General features: G+C 44.1%; 2 protein-coding genes across 3 annotated transcripts; both read left to right on the top strand.

The window, feature by feature from the left end:
- Positions 1 to 525: 525 nt before the first annotated feature.
- LOC131129188 (prohibitin-2-like) lies at positions 526 to 4,035 on the top strand. The gene is made up of 10 exons (XM_058072431.1): positions 526 to 614; positions 1,288 to 1,420; positions 1,493 to 1,577; positions 1,653 to 1,732; positions 1,816 to 2,000; positions 2,065 to 2,194; positions 2,613 to 2,716; positions 2,796 to 2,873; positions 2,952 to 3,031; positions 3,741 to 4,035. The coding sequence occupies exons 1-10, from the start codon at positions 594 to 596 to the stop codon at positions 3,763 to 3,765; spliced, it is 921 nt and encodes a 306-aa protein (XP_057928414.1). The 5' UTR covers positions 526 to 593; the 3' UTR covers positions 3,766 to 4,035.
- Positions 4,036 to 6,780: 2,745 nt separating this feature from the next.
- LOC131129191 (prothymosin alpha-A-like) lies at positions 6,781 to 11,064 on the top strand. Of its 2 annotated transcripts, none has more exons than XM_058072438.1 (5): positions 6,781 to 6,950; positions 8,893 to 8,958; positions 9,040 to 9,112; positions 10,032 to 10,120; positions 10,554 to 11,064. In XM_058072438.1, exons 1-5 carry the CDS (start codon positions 6,906 to 6,908, stop codon positions 10,590 to 10,592), a joined length of 312 nt encoding a protein of 103 aa, XP_057928421.1. In that variant the 5' UTR covers positions 6,781 to 6,905; the 3' UTR covers positions 10,593 to 11,064. The 2 variants fall into 2 exon arrangements, with proteins under 2 accessions (XP_057928421.1, XP_057928422.1); XM_058072439.1 differs by having other exon boundaries at positions 6,816 to 6,950; positions 8,896 to 8,958.
- The last annotated feature ends 340 nt before the right edge of the window (positions 11,065 to 11,404 follow it).

Here is an 11,404-nt window from a genome sequence, read left to right as displayed (position 1 = left end):
CAAACTCATGCCATGGAGGGCCGAGACACTACAGGTTTTCTTTCCAACCAGTTTCTCCAGCAGGTGATATAATTGACTGCTCCTTCAAACCAAAGGAGGGTTAATCATTAAAATCACTGGCTGAGTTTGACTGGCTGCCCTAGGCCCTAGGTTGCAGGTCTATGATTGACTTTGTAGTGGTATCGTCAGATGTTAGCCACAATTCATTCATTCATTTTCTACCGCTTTTTCCTCACGAGGGTCGTGGGGGTGCTGGAGCCTATCCCAGCTATCTTCAGGCGAGAGGCGAGGTACACCCTGGACTGGTCGCCAGCCAATCACAGGGCACCTATAGACAAACAACCGTTAGCCATAATGTCATACTACATTCATTCATTCATTTATTTATTTATTTATTTATTTATTTATTTATTTATTTATTTATTTATTTATTTATTCATTTATTTATGGCCTTTTTGCTGCTAATTTAAAAATACAGTTACAGTCAAGTAATATTGCATGAACGACTAATTGGACTACATGTCCCAACAGTCTTTGCGACCGTACCGGAAGTGGATGTTTAGCGGTGTCGACCTTGTCTGACGCGGAGCAGCATGGCGAGCAAGGAGCCAAATGTAAGCTTTTGAAACGCTTAAGGCTTAAAATTGACATTTTATGTTCTTGAGGGAGCTTTTAGTTATCGGAATTTGACATTCAACTCGTGTGAATCTTACAGACGCGCTCTAAAGTAAAGTTTCACTTCGGCGTCAGCTTTCGCTCGCTAGCTACCATGCGACTATGCTAACTATGCAATGCTAAACTTTTATCAGTCGTTATTATCAAGGTCATGGTTGTTTTTTATCACGTTAGAAGGTCATACGTCAACTATAGTGTATGCAGAGTAAATGTCAAGACAGAAGCTATTTAGTCGTTTCGTGACACGCAATGTGTTTCTAGGTGGTCTTAATGAAGTCTTTGGAAACGTACTTCTGGGTAATGGGTTGCATTTAAAATGTTAATTTGTCTGCAAGACACTTGGATCACAATGGTGCATAGTAACGTTTGTTAGACCATTAGTTAGAAGTATCTCATGCGAATTTGAAAGTCATTATTTTAGCACCCAATCAGAAAACGGGTGATGTAAGGTCACTAGCTGTAAATACTATAGAAAGACAGTATGTCACAGTGGTATGTTACCATGATATGCAACATTATATTACGTATTGCCAATGTATGTGTAGTATGAACATATTATGAATACAAGTATGATGAGGTGTAATGTTGAGTTAATTGATGTCACGTTGCAAGCGCTTGGTCCAGCACCTAAGAGACCTGGCAGGCCGCATGTCCTCATCTGGAGGCAGGGGCGCGGGGCTTGGACTCAAGCTGCTGCTGGGAGCCGGCGCTTTGGCTTATGGGATGAAGGAGGCCACATACACAGGTGACACAGGCGACACCAACAGCTGAGAGTTGGTTTTGACAATGTTGTTAACTAAATACATTGCATCTGCAGTGGAGGGTGGTCACAGAGCAGTCGTCTTCAACAGGATTGGCGGGATGCAGATGGACACAGTCCTGGCTGAGGGGCTTCATTTCAGGTGAGAACAGCTGATTGACAGAGGGATCTGTATGTTAATGGAGCGATGTCCACTCAGCTTGTACGTGTGCTTTAGGATCCCGTGGTTCCAGTACCCCATCATCTATGACATCAGAGCCAGACCCAGAAAGATATCCTCACTGACTGGCAGCAAAGGTAACCTACATGCACGCTTAAGGTCAGGCCCTGATTGAGGCTCTCCAGTGTCCATCTATGTGACGGCATTGTCTGCCACGTAGACCTACAGATGGTGAACATCGCCGTGAGAGTCCTGTCCCGCCCAATGGCGTCCAACCTGCCCATCATGTACCAAAGGTTGGGCAAGGACTATGACGAGAGAGTCCTGCCGTCCATCGTCAATGAGGTCCTCAAATCGGTGGTGGCCAAGTTCAACGCCTCTCAACTCATCACGCAAAGAGCGCAGGTAATGTGCCGTTGGGTGCCCACCACAGCGTCTACCACCCAGCTCACCTTGTGTGGTCCTCCAGGTGTCGCTGTTGGTGCGCAGGGAGCTTTTTGAGCGAGCCAAAGACTTTAACATCATCCTGGACGACGTGTCCATCACAGAGCTGAGCTTCAGCAGCCAGTACACGGCTGCCGTGGAGGCCAAGCAAGTGGGTAAGGCCATCGTCTCTACGCCCACAAAATGACCTGCCAAGGCGCCATCATCAGCTGACCTTCTAGCTCTGATGCGGACACTTGTCAATACAGTTCTATTATCAAGATGTCCCTAGAGTCTGTGCAAAAAACATATGGTATATACACTATTCAAAATTGTCAAATGTAATTCCTGACTAATTTAATTAAGATTAAATGGTTAATTAATTAAAAAATAAAGTTAAAAAAATGTGTATATAATGCACTAATTCACTTCTATATTAGATGATTTATAAGTTATATAGAATTTAAAACAATTATGTATTAAATAAAAAAAAAAATGTATAGACACATTTTTTTCCTGTGTCTAGACTTCCTATTCCTAAATCCTATGGAAGCAGAGTCTGTGCTCTAACCTTTGACCTGTCTTACTCTTCAGCTCAACAAGAGGCACAGAGGGCACAATTTTACGTGGAGAAGGCCAAACAAGACCAGAGGCAGAAGATCATCCAGGCTGAAGGAGAGGCTGAGGCTGCCAGGATGGTATCTGACTGACATTTCATTTGGCCAATCTGTTTCTCGATGTGGTCACGGTGTTTAACCACATGTCACTTTGTCTCAGCTGGGCCAGGCCGTCACAAAGAATCCAGGTTATCTGAAGCTGAGGCGGATCAGAGCCGCTCAGACCATCGCTAAGACGGTCAGTCGCTCACTTTATCTGCTCTTTAAGACATTTGATTCAAGCTGATGATGACTACGATATATTGCTGTTCACCAGGTCTCGACGTCTCAGAACAAAGTTTACCTAAACGCAGACAGTTTGGTCCTGAACCTGCAGAACCAGGCGTTGTTTGAAAAGTGAGTTTACTTGTTTATTTTACACTTGTATTCATGTCCCACTGAACAACTCGGTAATGTGTTTATGAACACTCACTGTTTATATGTAAGGTCCTATGAAATTTTTTTTTTTTCCTTTTTTTTTTTACATTTTGCGCCTACATTTACATTTGGGGCTTTTTGGGTTAGTAATATAAATGTCCATAAATGAAATACAAAAATCCTTACATTTATTGATGCAATGCATCAGTTGTTCCCAAACGTTTTACAGTTGCGTCAGACATTTGACCTGGGCCATTTTATCTTAATTGTGTGAATGTTGAAAGCACGAACGTTCCTCCTCCTGATGACATAGTTTCATTCACATTAGGTCAATTTCTATACAATTGTACACAATTTTTTTAAGTTTATGGATTTAAATAGTTGATCAGTTGGCAAGCCATCACAATTAGTGTTACTATCCGAAGTGTTGTAGAATATGTCAGGATGCACCATGACCACAAGATGTCATTTAAACACATTGAATCATTGCCCATCGCATGTAAGAGCCAGAGAGAGTCATGTTATCTGTTTGACCAGACAACTTCCATCCGTTTTTGGGGGGATGGGGTATGCTGGAGCCTATCCCAGCTGACTTCAGGCAAATGTCACAGTGAGAAAATTGTGTTGATAGAGCTTTTGGCCTCTGCTTGCTGTTTTTTGTATTGTTCAAGGCTGTGTTGTCTTTCAGCTTGTCTTTGGGCCTCAAGAAGTGATGGAAGAGGACTGTCGTCGCCCCTCGTCTTTGTCATGGCAGACCTACGCTGACTCGTAGAGACCACATTGATGACTCGGGGCGGGTGAATTAATTAGTTTTTTGTTTATGAGATGTGTGACGACTAAAACGGTGATCTCGTAGCACCAATCATTTGGCACCATTTGACACCTCCTGATGCGACTCACTGAATGGTGTTATTTGTCCACTTTGTCTAAAGCTGAAGGGCCAAGTTAATGTGTCAGTTAATAAACTTGAAACTGAAAGTCCACATTCACTTCATGCATCAGCGCTCTTTGCCGTGATCATGACGTCACAGATTCATTAAGTCGTTCCACTGAGCTGCGTTGTGCAACAACGCGGCATTTCCACATGCTGCCGCTTGAGGGAGACAAAGATGTGCTATTTAAATGTGCTGGCTGCCGTGTTTCCATGGCAACATAGACGAGGTTCAATGATGACGTCACAGGCTCACATACACCCATATACATTCTCTCGCTGAAGTAATCACATTTCCTTTCCCCTAAAAACAATACATGCTAACATGTTTACTAATGAGCTTATTGGCATACCATTAGGTGTTTGTAATTATACCATAAATAGGGTACACAATATAATTTCGGGAACAGCTAACTCCAGCCATGTACTGTGGCGCCCCTAGCAGGTCACATTTTGTAATTTCAGCTGCGGTTCATGTCCAAAAGTTGAACCCTTGTTTCCTTTCTCTTTTATGAACAAAGAATTTATATTTCAAAGAAACATCTGTTGACTTTTCTTTGTTTACTTTTTTGGTAACTGGCAACTTGCCACATGGATCCAGTTCTTCAGAAGTAACCAGAACATGATGAGCTTCACAGGCTGGCGCTCTGCAGACGAAGGCGCCTCCCCTAACTGTGGTGTGCAGGCTGCTGCAGGTCCCTGACGCGGCTTGCAGGAATTTGTTCAACTTGTCGGAACGCGCACGCTCGTCTGCGAGCACGCTGTAGAACCACGGAGGGTCACGTGTTTGATGTGCTCATTGACCTTGATTGCTGCCTGTGACCTTTGACTAGTCAATTTAATGAATTACATTCGTTTTTAAGAGTCATTCTTAAACCTTTCAACGTTTTTCTGTGAAATGAAGTTCATGGGACTGCTTTTGTCCTACGTGGTGGTGGTTCTGGCTTTTGAAAGTTAGGAGCAGACACAATGGCGTTACAGTCAACATCACAGTTGCATTGTAAAATATTTCCCAAATGTTCAACAACTTTGTACATTCTAACATTTTGCACTTGGACATATTTCCCCCCACAAAGTTAATCACAGCTGTTTTTTTTTTTTTAATTGATAGTAGGTGAAAGGTCCACATTGTTCTGTATGAATGAACACATGGCTCAGTCCGGGTCCACTTTGCACTGATAGTCCAGTCCGGGCTTTCTGTGTTCTAGCTCTGCAGTACTTTTGTTTCTCCTCCTCCTCCTCTTCTTTTTTTCCTCACTTTGCTCTAATTTTCCATTTTATCATTCTAACAGAGAAAAAAGCCACAATTTCCACACCCTGGCTTATTTAAATACATAAGCCCAACTGACCAGAGATGAACCTTAAGACCAACATGTGATGCAGTCACATCAATGACCTATATGAATTAATAATGGATGTCAAGATAGATGAAGCTTCCAGTGGGCACTTTGACGTCACTTGTCAATCATCACATGCAGTGGTTTTTTTTTTTTAATTTTACATGTGCTGCCCCCTACTGGAGCATTTGACAGGTACAGTCACGCCGACAGAATTTAGACGCCGAGGTCACTGGACGCGTAGCCGAAACAACAGCACGTCTCCATGACGATTCCGTAGCTTACGTAGAGACCGGGACTAATGTATTATATTGTAAATATACGCGGACTTAATGTAAGTCTTGTTCTTTAATTCCCAATGCTTTATTTTAACGCGTAAAATCAAGCAAAGTTTGAAAAGAGCACGAACGTCAGCGCTGCTTCCGGTCTTTACTTGCAACCGCGGGCTCTGCCCACTTTAATGTGACTTTTGTGGATGATTGACAGCTTCACTAGCCACTCACCGAGCGCAAAGCGTCAGCTTTACGTTCGCCTCAGTTGACCAGCCAATCAGAGAAGAGCTTGAAGCATCAAACGCCACACGGCCTCCTCGCGCCGCCATCTTGGTGAGGGACAAAGCGGCACCAGTCAGGTCTGTTGATGCAACTTGAAAACGCAAATGGTTGTTGTTGGTGCTTCATTGGCTCTTTTCGGTGACAAACACATCAGTCAGTCACATGATCGAGCTACTTTGACAGTTAAATGTCAACTCACCTTGTTCTCCATCGCCCCCCTCCTTCTGTCCTACTTTGCTCCCTCCCATAATCACCTCTTGTCACTCACTCTCTCTCTCTCTCTCTCTCTCTCTCTCTCTCTCTCTCTCTCACACACACACACACACACACACACACACACACACACACACACACTCACACAAACAATTTCCCTCCTTTTACCCAAACACGTTTGTAAATGAACATGACAAAGTATGAGGAATACACAAGTTGTGCTGCAGGTTACACCACTTGAGCTGTACCGAGCAGTACTCGGTGAAACTACTGCAGGGATGCGCTGTGATTTGTTGTCAGGTGGAACTTTGCACTCACTAGGGGGGGGGACCAACAAGTTGTGACAACACGCTATTCATTTACAAAGCAGCTACAGTTGAAACAAATGAGGGCATTTTGCATGAAGTATTCATGCAAACAAGGCAAACGTGCTCACTGAAGTCGTGAACAGTGTGTGCAATAAGAACATGACAGTGCGAACAAGTGGGATTAGTGCAAGTTGTGCAGATGAAGCGCGTGCATGTGTGTCACACATTAAAAGATTTAAATCGTGCGTGGGCATATTTGGCTTGATGTGCACAACAAGGGAGGCGCGTCCATTGTCTCCTTGCGGCCAATCACTGGCCGAGCAGTCTCAAAACCCTCTCGACCAATCATGGAGAGCCTTGAGACACCTAGCCCCTCCCACCTGGCTATAAAAGCTTGGCAGCGCGCAGGGAGTATTCACAGCTTCCTTCTAGCTGCCACATCCATAAGAAAGAAAGAAACTAGTCATCCTCTGGGACGCTCATCTGTGGAACAGCAGTAGAAGCAGTAACATGGCGGACAGCAAAGTGGAGTGCAGCGCGGAGCTGAGCGCCAAGGTGAGACGCACTTTCATGCCCTAGAAGAACAAACAGTAGCATTCCCGGAGCTGGAGGACACCGTCGTGCACACGCACGCATCAACGTGCAGCATCTTTTTCGGCACACATGCACGCGTGTTTTGGTTTGATGGATTTCTTGAAGGTTTTCACGTCCTGCTTGCAACGCGTGTGGGATTACCATTTATTCCCGGTAGTAATGACGACCATGATGAAGAGTGTGGTCATCGGGAGGAGGTCAGTGTCTTAACACGGTGCTCTTACGTGTGAATCGAGAGCGGATTTGGCGCTCAGAGCTACTTAAAGTGGGATCGAAGAAGGCTTTGTCTCTTCCCGCTTGTTGGCGGACAGACAAATGTCTCCTCCGATGTCTCATTTGTCCATTAAACATGATTTTGAATATTCGTCGGAGGGACGGTGGTGTTATGTCATGTAAAGGCCATCGTCGCGACCGGCTCTGCCCCCCGGCCGTCTGGCAGGAGCGTGGCCACCGGAACGAGGGCCCTGGGGGCGGGGGGGGACGTGTTGGCGCCACCACGGATCTCGACGAAGCGGGAGCAGAGCCGTCACCCGGGAGACGAGTGCCGTGTGCGGAGTGTGTATGTGTGTGTAAGATGCATCAGACAGGAAGCAGCATCCTGTCTGTTGGTGGTGGGGGAGTGGGGGTGGGTCGCAGGAGATTTGATTGGGGTCGCTAAATACATTGAATGAATTTCTGCCATCTCGCCACTGGGCCACACGGGGGCGCTCTGCGTGCTGCACTACAACGGAGGAGCAGCAGCAAGGACTTATTAAACACATTAATAACTGCAATATTCATACTAATGGTAAACCAAACTGTGTTTAACTGACTGCACCATAAGATTACGCCAAATTAAATAGGTTTGGTCATTATTCCTTTTAAATCATTCCTCAGTCTATGTCAAGTATGGTAAATTTCTGGTTTAGTTTGTGATTAGTAAACTATTTGTGTTCAAATACAGTAACTCCCTTCTCTACAACTGAAATTAGAAACGTACTGTTCCAACAACGCCACCCTGTGGACAAAAGGGTGTACTGCCGCTACTGTCAGAGAGCGAGACTAATGTCTGGTTAAAGAAATAATTAAACAATGTTTAAAAGCTAAATATTCCAGTTAAAAGTGATACTTTTCCATCTGAATACACTAAAGTAACATTTTCATGACTATCTTCTCGGGATGAGTACAGGTACAGCTGACAGGTACAAGTGGTGGTGAGGTACAGCATTAAAAATATGAATTACTTTTAAACGAGTGAATTCTAATTACATGTACATGAGGGTGGGTTTCTGGAAGGTGTAGTTTGGGTGTGTCTGTATTTTTTTCCCTCCCTCAGTCTGCTCTGACAACATGGTGTCAGCTTTCAGCAGCCAGGGCCCGGTGGGCGGGGCTTAGGATGATGTGGCCAATACCAGGCCTTGGTTTCCAAGCCCAACCTGTCCCCTAAAAAGGAAGCGCGCTCTCCTCCTAATCCAGGAAGCACTTTGATCAAAATTGGATGAGGAACTAACACCGCCCAAACGTTTACATTAGTCACTCTAGTATGGCGGCTCAGACCATGTAAAAGACAACACGCATTAATATTTTACACAGCATTAGTCAACATGTGCTCTGTTATTGAAATACATTACGCATGCACTTAACGACTACTGATGGTAGCTGATTGATGCTACATTTATTTAATTAAAAAATCATCAGTGGTCATTTGTGGGGGCTTGACGGACATCTAAGATTACTAAGCATACAGCAACACTTTAGCCGTAAACTTTAGCTTTACAGCATGTCTAGGCATGTCTAGCCAAGAGGTGTTTAGTGGACAACACAACCGTTTTTTAATTGGGAGCAAAGCATCTATTGGAGTGCATGTGAAGATGTTGGACATTGTCCCCATGCAAATGTCCTCAGTGTGTGTGTCCTCTTTAAGGAGCTGAAGGAGAAGAAACTGGAGGAGGAGAAGAACGGAGACGACACCACCGCCAACGGAAAGACTGTGAGAACACCTCGTCTTCCTTGTGCTCTTCGTGGACTCTCTCAGCATGTGCGTTAATGTGTGTTTGCGTTGCCCTGTTAGGACGAGGAGAATGGTGAGCAGGACAACGAGGAAGAGGATGAAGTGGGAGAGGAGGAAGACGACGATGGAGAAGGTAGGCGGCAAGACGAGGAAACATCCACAACAACTGTACAATCCAGACCCTGACGACTGCAGTCCAAAACGACTCATTTATGACATGATTTCAAATATTCTTAAGTTCACTCCCCAAGAAACATTCAGCTGTCTACATATCAGCTCCTTTTACACTTTAAATATTTACTTATTCTTAAGCAGCGACTCCCTCTTCAAAACAAGACCAATGGAAATAAAGCTGTCAAACTACGACCTCTGGCGGACAAGGGTGCGCACTGCTGCTATAAACCTTGCTGTCAGATGTATCAAACACTATCCTAGATTAGACGAACAAATTAAATATCTAAATTTCATGTGCCTGAGTAAAAAAAAAAATAGTCAACCTTAATGACGCAACAAAATTGAAGTCCAACTGAAGTACTTCATTTGGTACACAAGATACCGCCTGCTTTCCAGAGTTCACTGTAAAGCGAGAGGCGTTAATGTAAAAGTATGCTGCTTTTTTTTAAACATGTCCACCCTCACATAGCTAAAATATTAGCAACCTCGCAGCAAGTATAGTAACAAGTAGTTTTGTAAGTGACATTATCGCTGCTGGCAACATAAATCCAGATAAGGCATGACGGATAGATAAGTCTTTTATTGGATCACAATGAGATCTGTCTGCCTGCTGAGTGTTAGACAAACACACACATACACACACACACACACACACACACACACAAAACCATTATGTTGCAAGAGAATTAAAAGTTATTCCTAAAGACTTGCTGTTCTGATACTTTATATGGGTCACAGACGTGGATAGTACACCTAGCGGCCACAAGGGGGAGTTCGTGGTTTCTAGACTAATGCGACGTGCTGTCAAGAATGACTTAGTTAACCTTTTTTGTAATTAAATGATCAAAATAGAGTACCGGTTTCGTGTGTTTACCCAGGTGAGGAGGACGACGATGAAGACGATGACCTCGTTGCACCTACAGGGAAGAGGACAGCAGAGGATGACGATGACGACGACGATGACGAGGTAAGGTGGAGGAGAGATGCTAACAGGAGCATCTTTACTGTTAATAAGACAAAATGAACACATGATCACAAAGTCATGAAAATCCGAAGATGTGGAAGTGAACACAATGGACAAATCCACTTTAGGTGTCCTTTAGTGAAAGTCAATTGAGAACGATGGACAATGGCTAATTAACCAGCGAAAGATTAGCAAGCCAACAGTAGTAAATAATTAGGAGTGGCCAAACTTTCCATAAAGGGCAGCATAACAATTTAGTTATGTCATCTAACATTTTAGTTGCAAGCTAACCACCCAGATAAACAGTTTAACAGCTAACATTTTTTTATTTTACCGCTTTGATGACTTTGACAAACGACTGCAACTTGGCGTGCGTTAAAGGGGCGTGGCTTGTTGTATTCATGTACCCATCGGTGTGTTTTGTGTTCCCCCGCAGGATGAAGTGGAGACCAAGAAGCAGAAGACGGACAAGTAGACGTGACGACACTTTCTAGCAAACCTCAGTCCTCCCTTCCAAACGTCAAAAAAAAGAGAATTTGTTTGTATTTTTATTTACATTTTATATTTTTGTATATATTGTAAGGAGGTCGGCCATTCTGCAACAGTGATCCTTACGAGCATCAAGCGTTGCTCCGAGGACATTTTACACCCGGAATTGTCAGCGTCCACTTCCTGTGTAAAACATCTAGAAACACCTAAAAACATCTAGAAGCATCCGGCCGGTCCTTCCATTCGCGCGTGCGCGCACACACACATACGCCCATGCAGGGTGAACGGTGCGTTTAGGTACACTGGGGCGTTGCAGCACTTTGCTGCTTGTGTTTTCGTGCTAGTTTGTCGTAGATGAGCAGGATGTAGCGTTGTGTCCGTCATGGCCTAGTGGGAATGTTTTTATGTCTATGTTACGTTGTTGGAAAATAAAGTCATTGGATTTTGTCGCTCTGTAAGCCTGTTGAATTCTTCCATTAAGGATGAAGGTTCACCTGACATCCAAACTGAGCAGTGTCCCTTGTGGTTGAGGATGGTAATACACGTTCTGCTTGTCTAATTTGGATGAAATTCACACTTTAGAGCAGTTTTACACTCCTTATGGTGAGAAACATTAGAACCCTCTTAAAGAGACAAGGGACTGATTTAAGTCGCACAAGTCTCCTAGCAAGCGAGTCCTCCACTGTTCAAGTCTTGAATCATCTCTGCCCTAGATCAACTGATATTTTTGTAAATGGGCCAATTACAAAAAAAGGCCTGTTCACTCATTGTCTGCTTCTCACAGGAAGGGTGTGGCTA

This window comes from Doryrhamphus excisus, chromosome 5 (assembly GCF_030265055.1).
Source record: "Doryrhamphus excisus isolate RoL2022-K1 chromosome 5, RoL_Dexc_1.0, whole genome shotgun sequence".
Classification (NCBI taxonomy): Eukaryota; Metazoa; Chordata; class Actinopteri; order Syngnathiformes; family Syngnathidae; genus Doryrhamphus; species Doryrhamphus excisus.
Note: the sequence above shows the minus strand (reverse complement) of the source record. Positions and strands in the feature narration are given on the sequence as shown.

Bases quoted from the DNA above. Each gene is read 5' to 3' on its own strand.
- LOC131129188 (XM_058072431.1), top strand. From the start codon at position 594: ATGGCGAGCAAGGAGCCAAAT. The intron at 1,578-1,652 runs GTGAGAACAGCT...CGTGTGCTTTAG, and splicing joins GCTGAGGGGCTTCATTTCAG to GATCCCGTGGTTCCAGTACC. The intron at 3,032-3,740 runs GTGAGTTTACTT...GTTGTCTTTCAG, and splicing joins AACCAGGCGTTGTTTGAAAA to CTTGTCTTTGGGCCTCAAGA.
- LOC131129191 (XM_058072438.1), top strand. From the start codon at position 6,906: ATGGCGGACAGCAAAGTGGAGTGCAGCGCGGAGCTGAGCGCCAAG. The intron at 6,951-8,892 runs GTGAGACGCACT...GTCCTCTTTAAG, and splicing joins GCGCGGAGCTGAGCGCCAAG to GAGCTGAAGGAGAAGAAACT. The intron at 8,959-9,039 runs GTGAGAACACCT...TTGCCCTGTTAG, and splicing joins CCACCGCCAACGGAAAGACT to GACGAGGAGAATGGTGAGCA.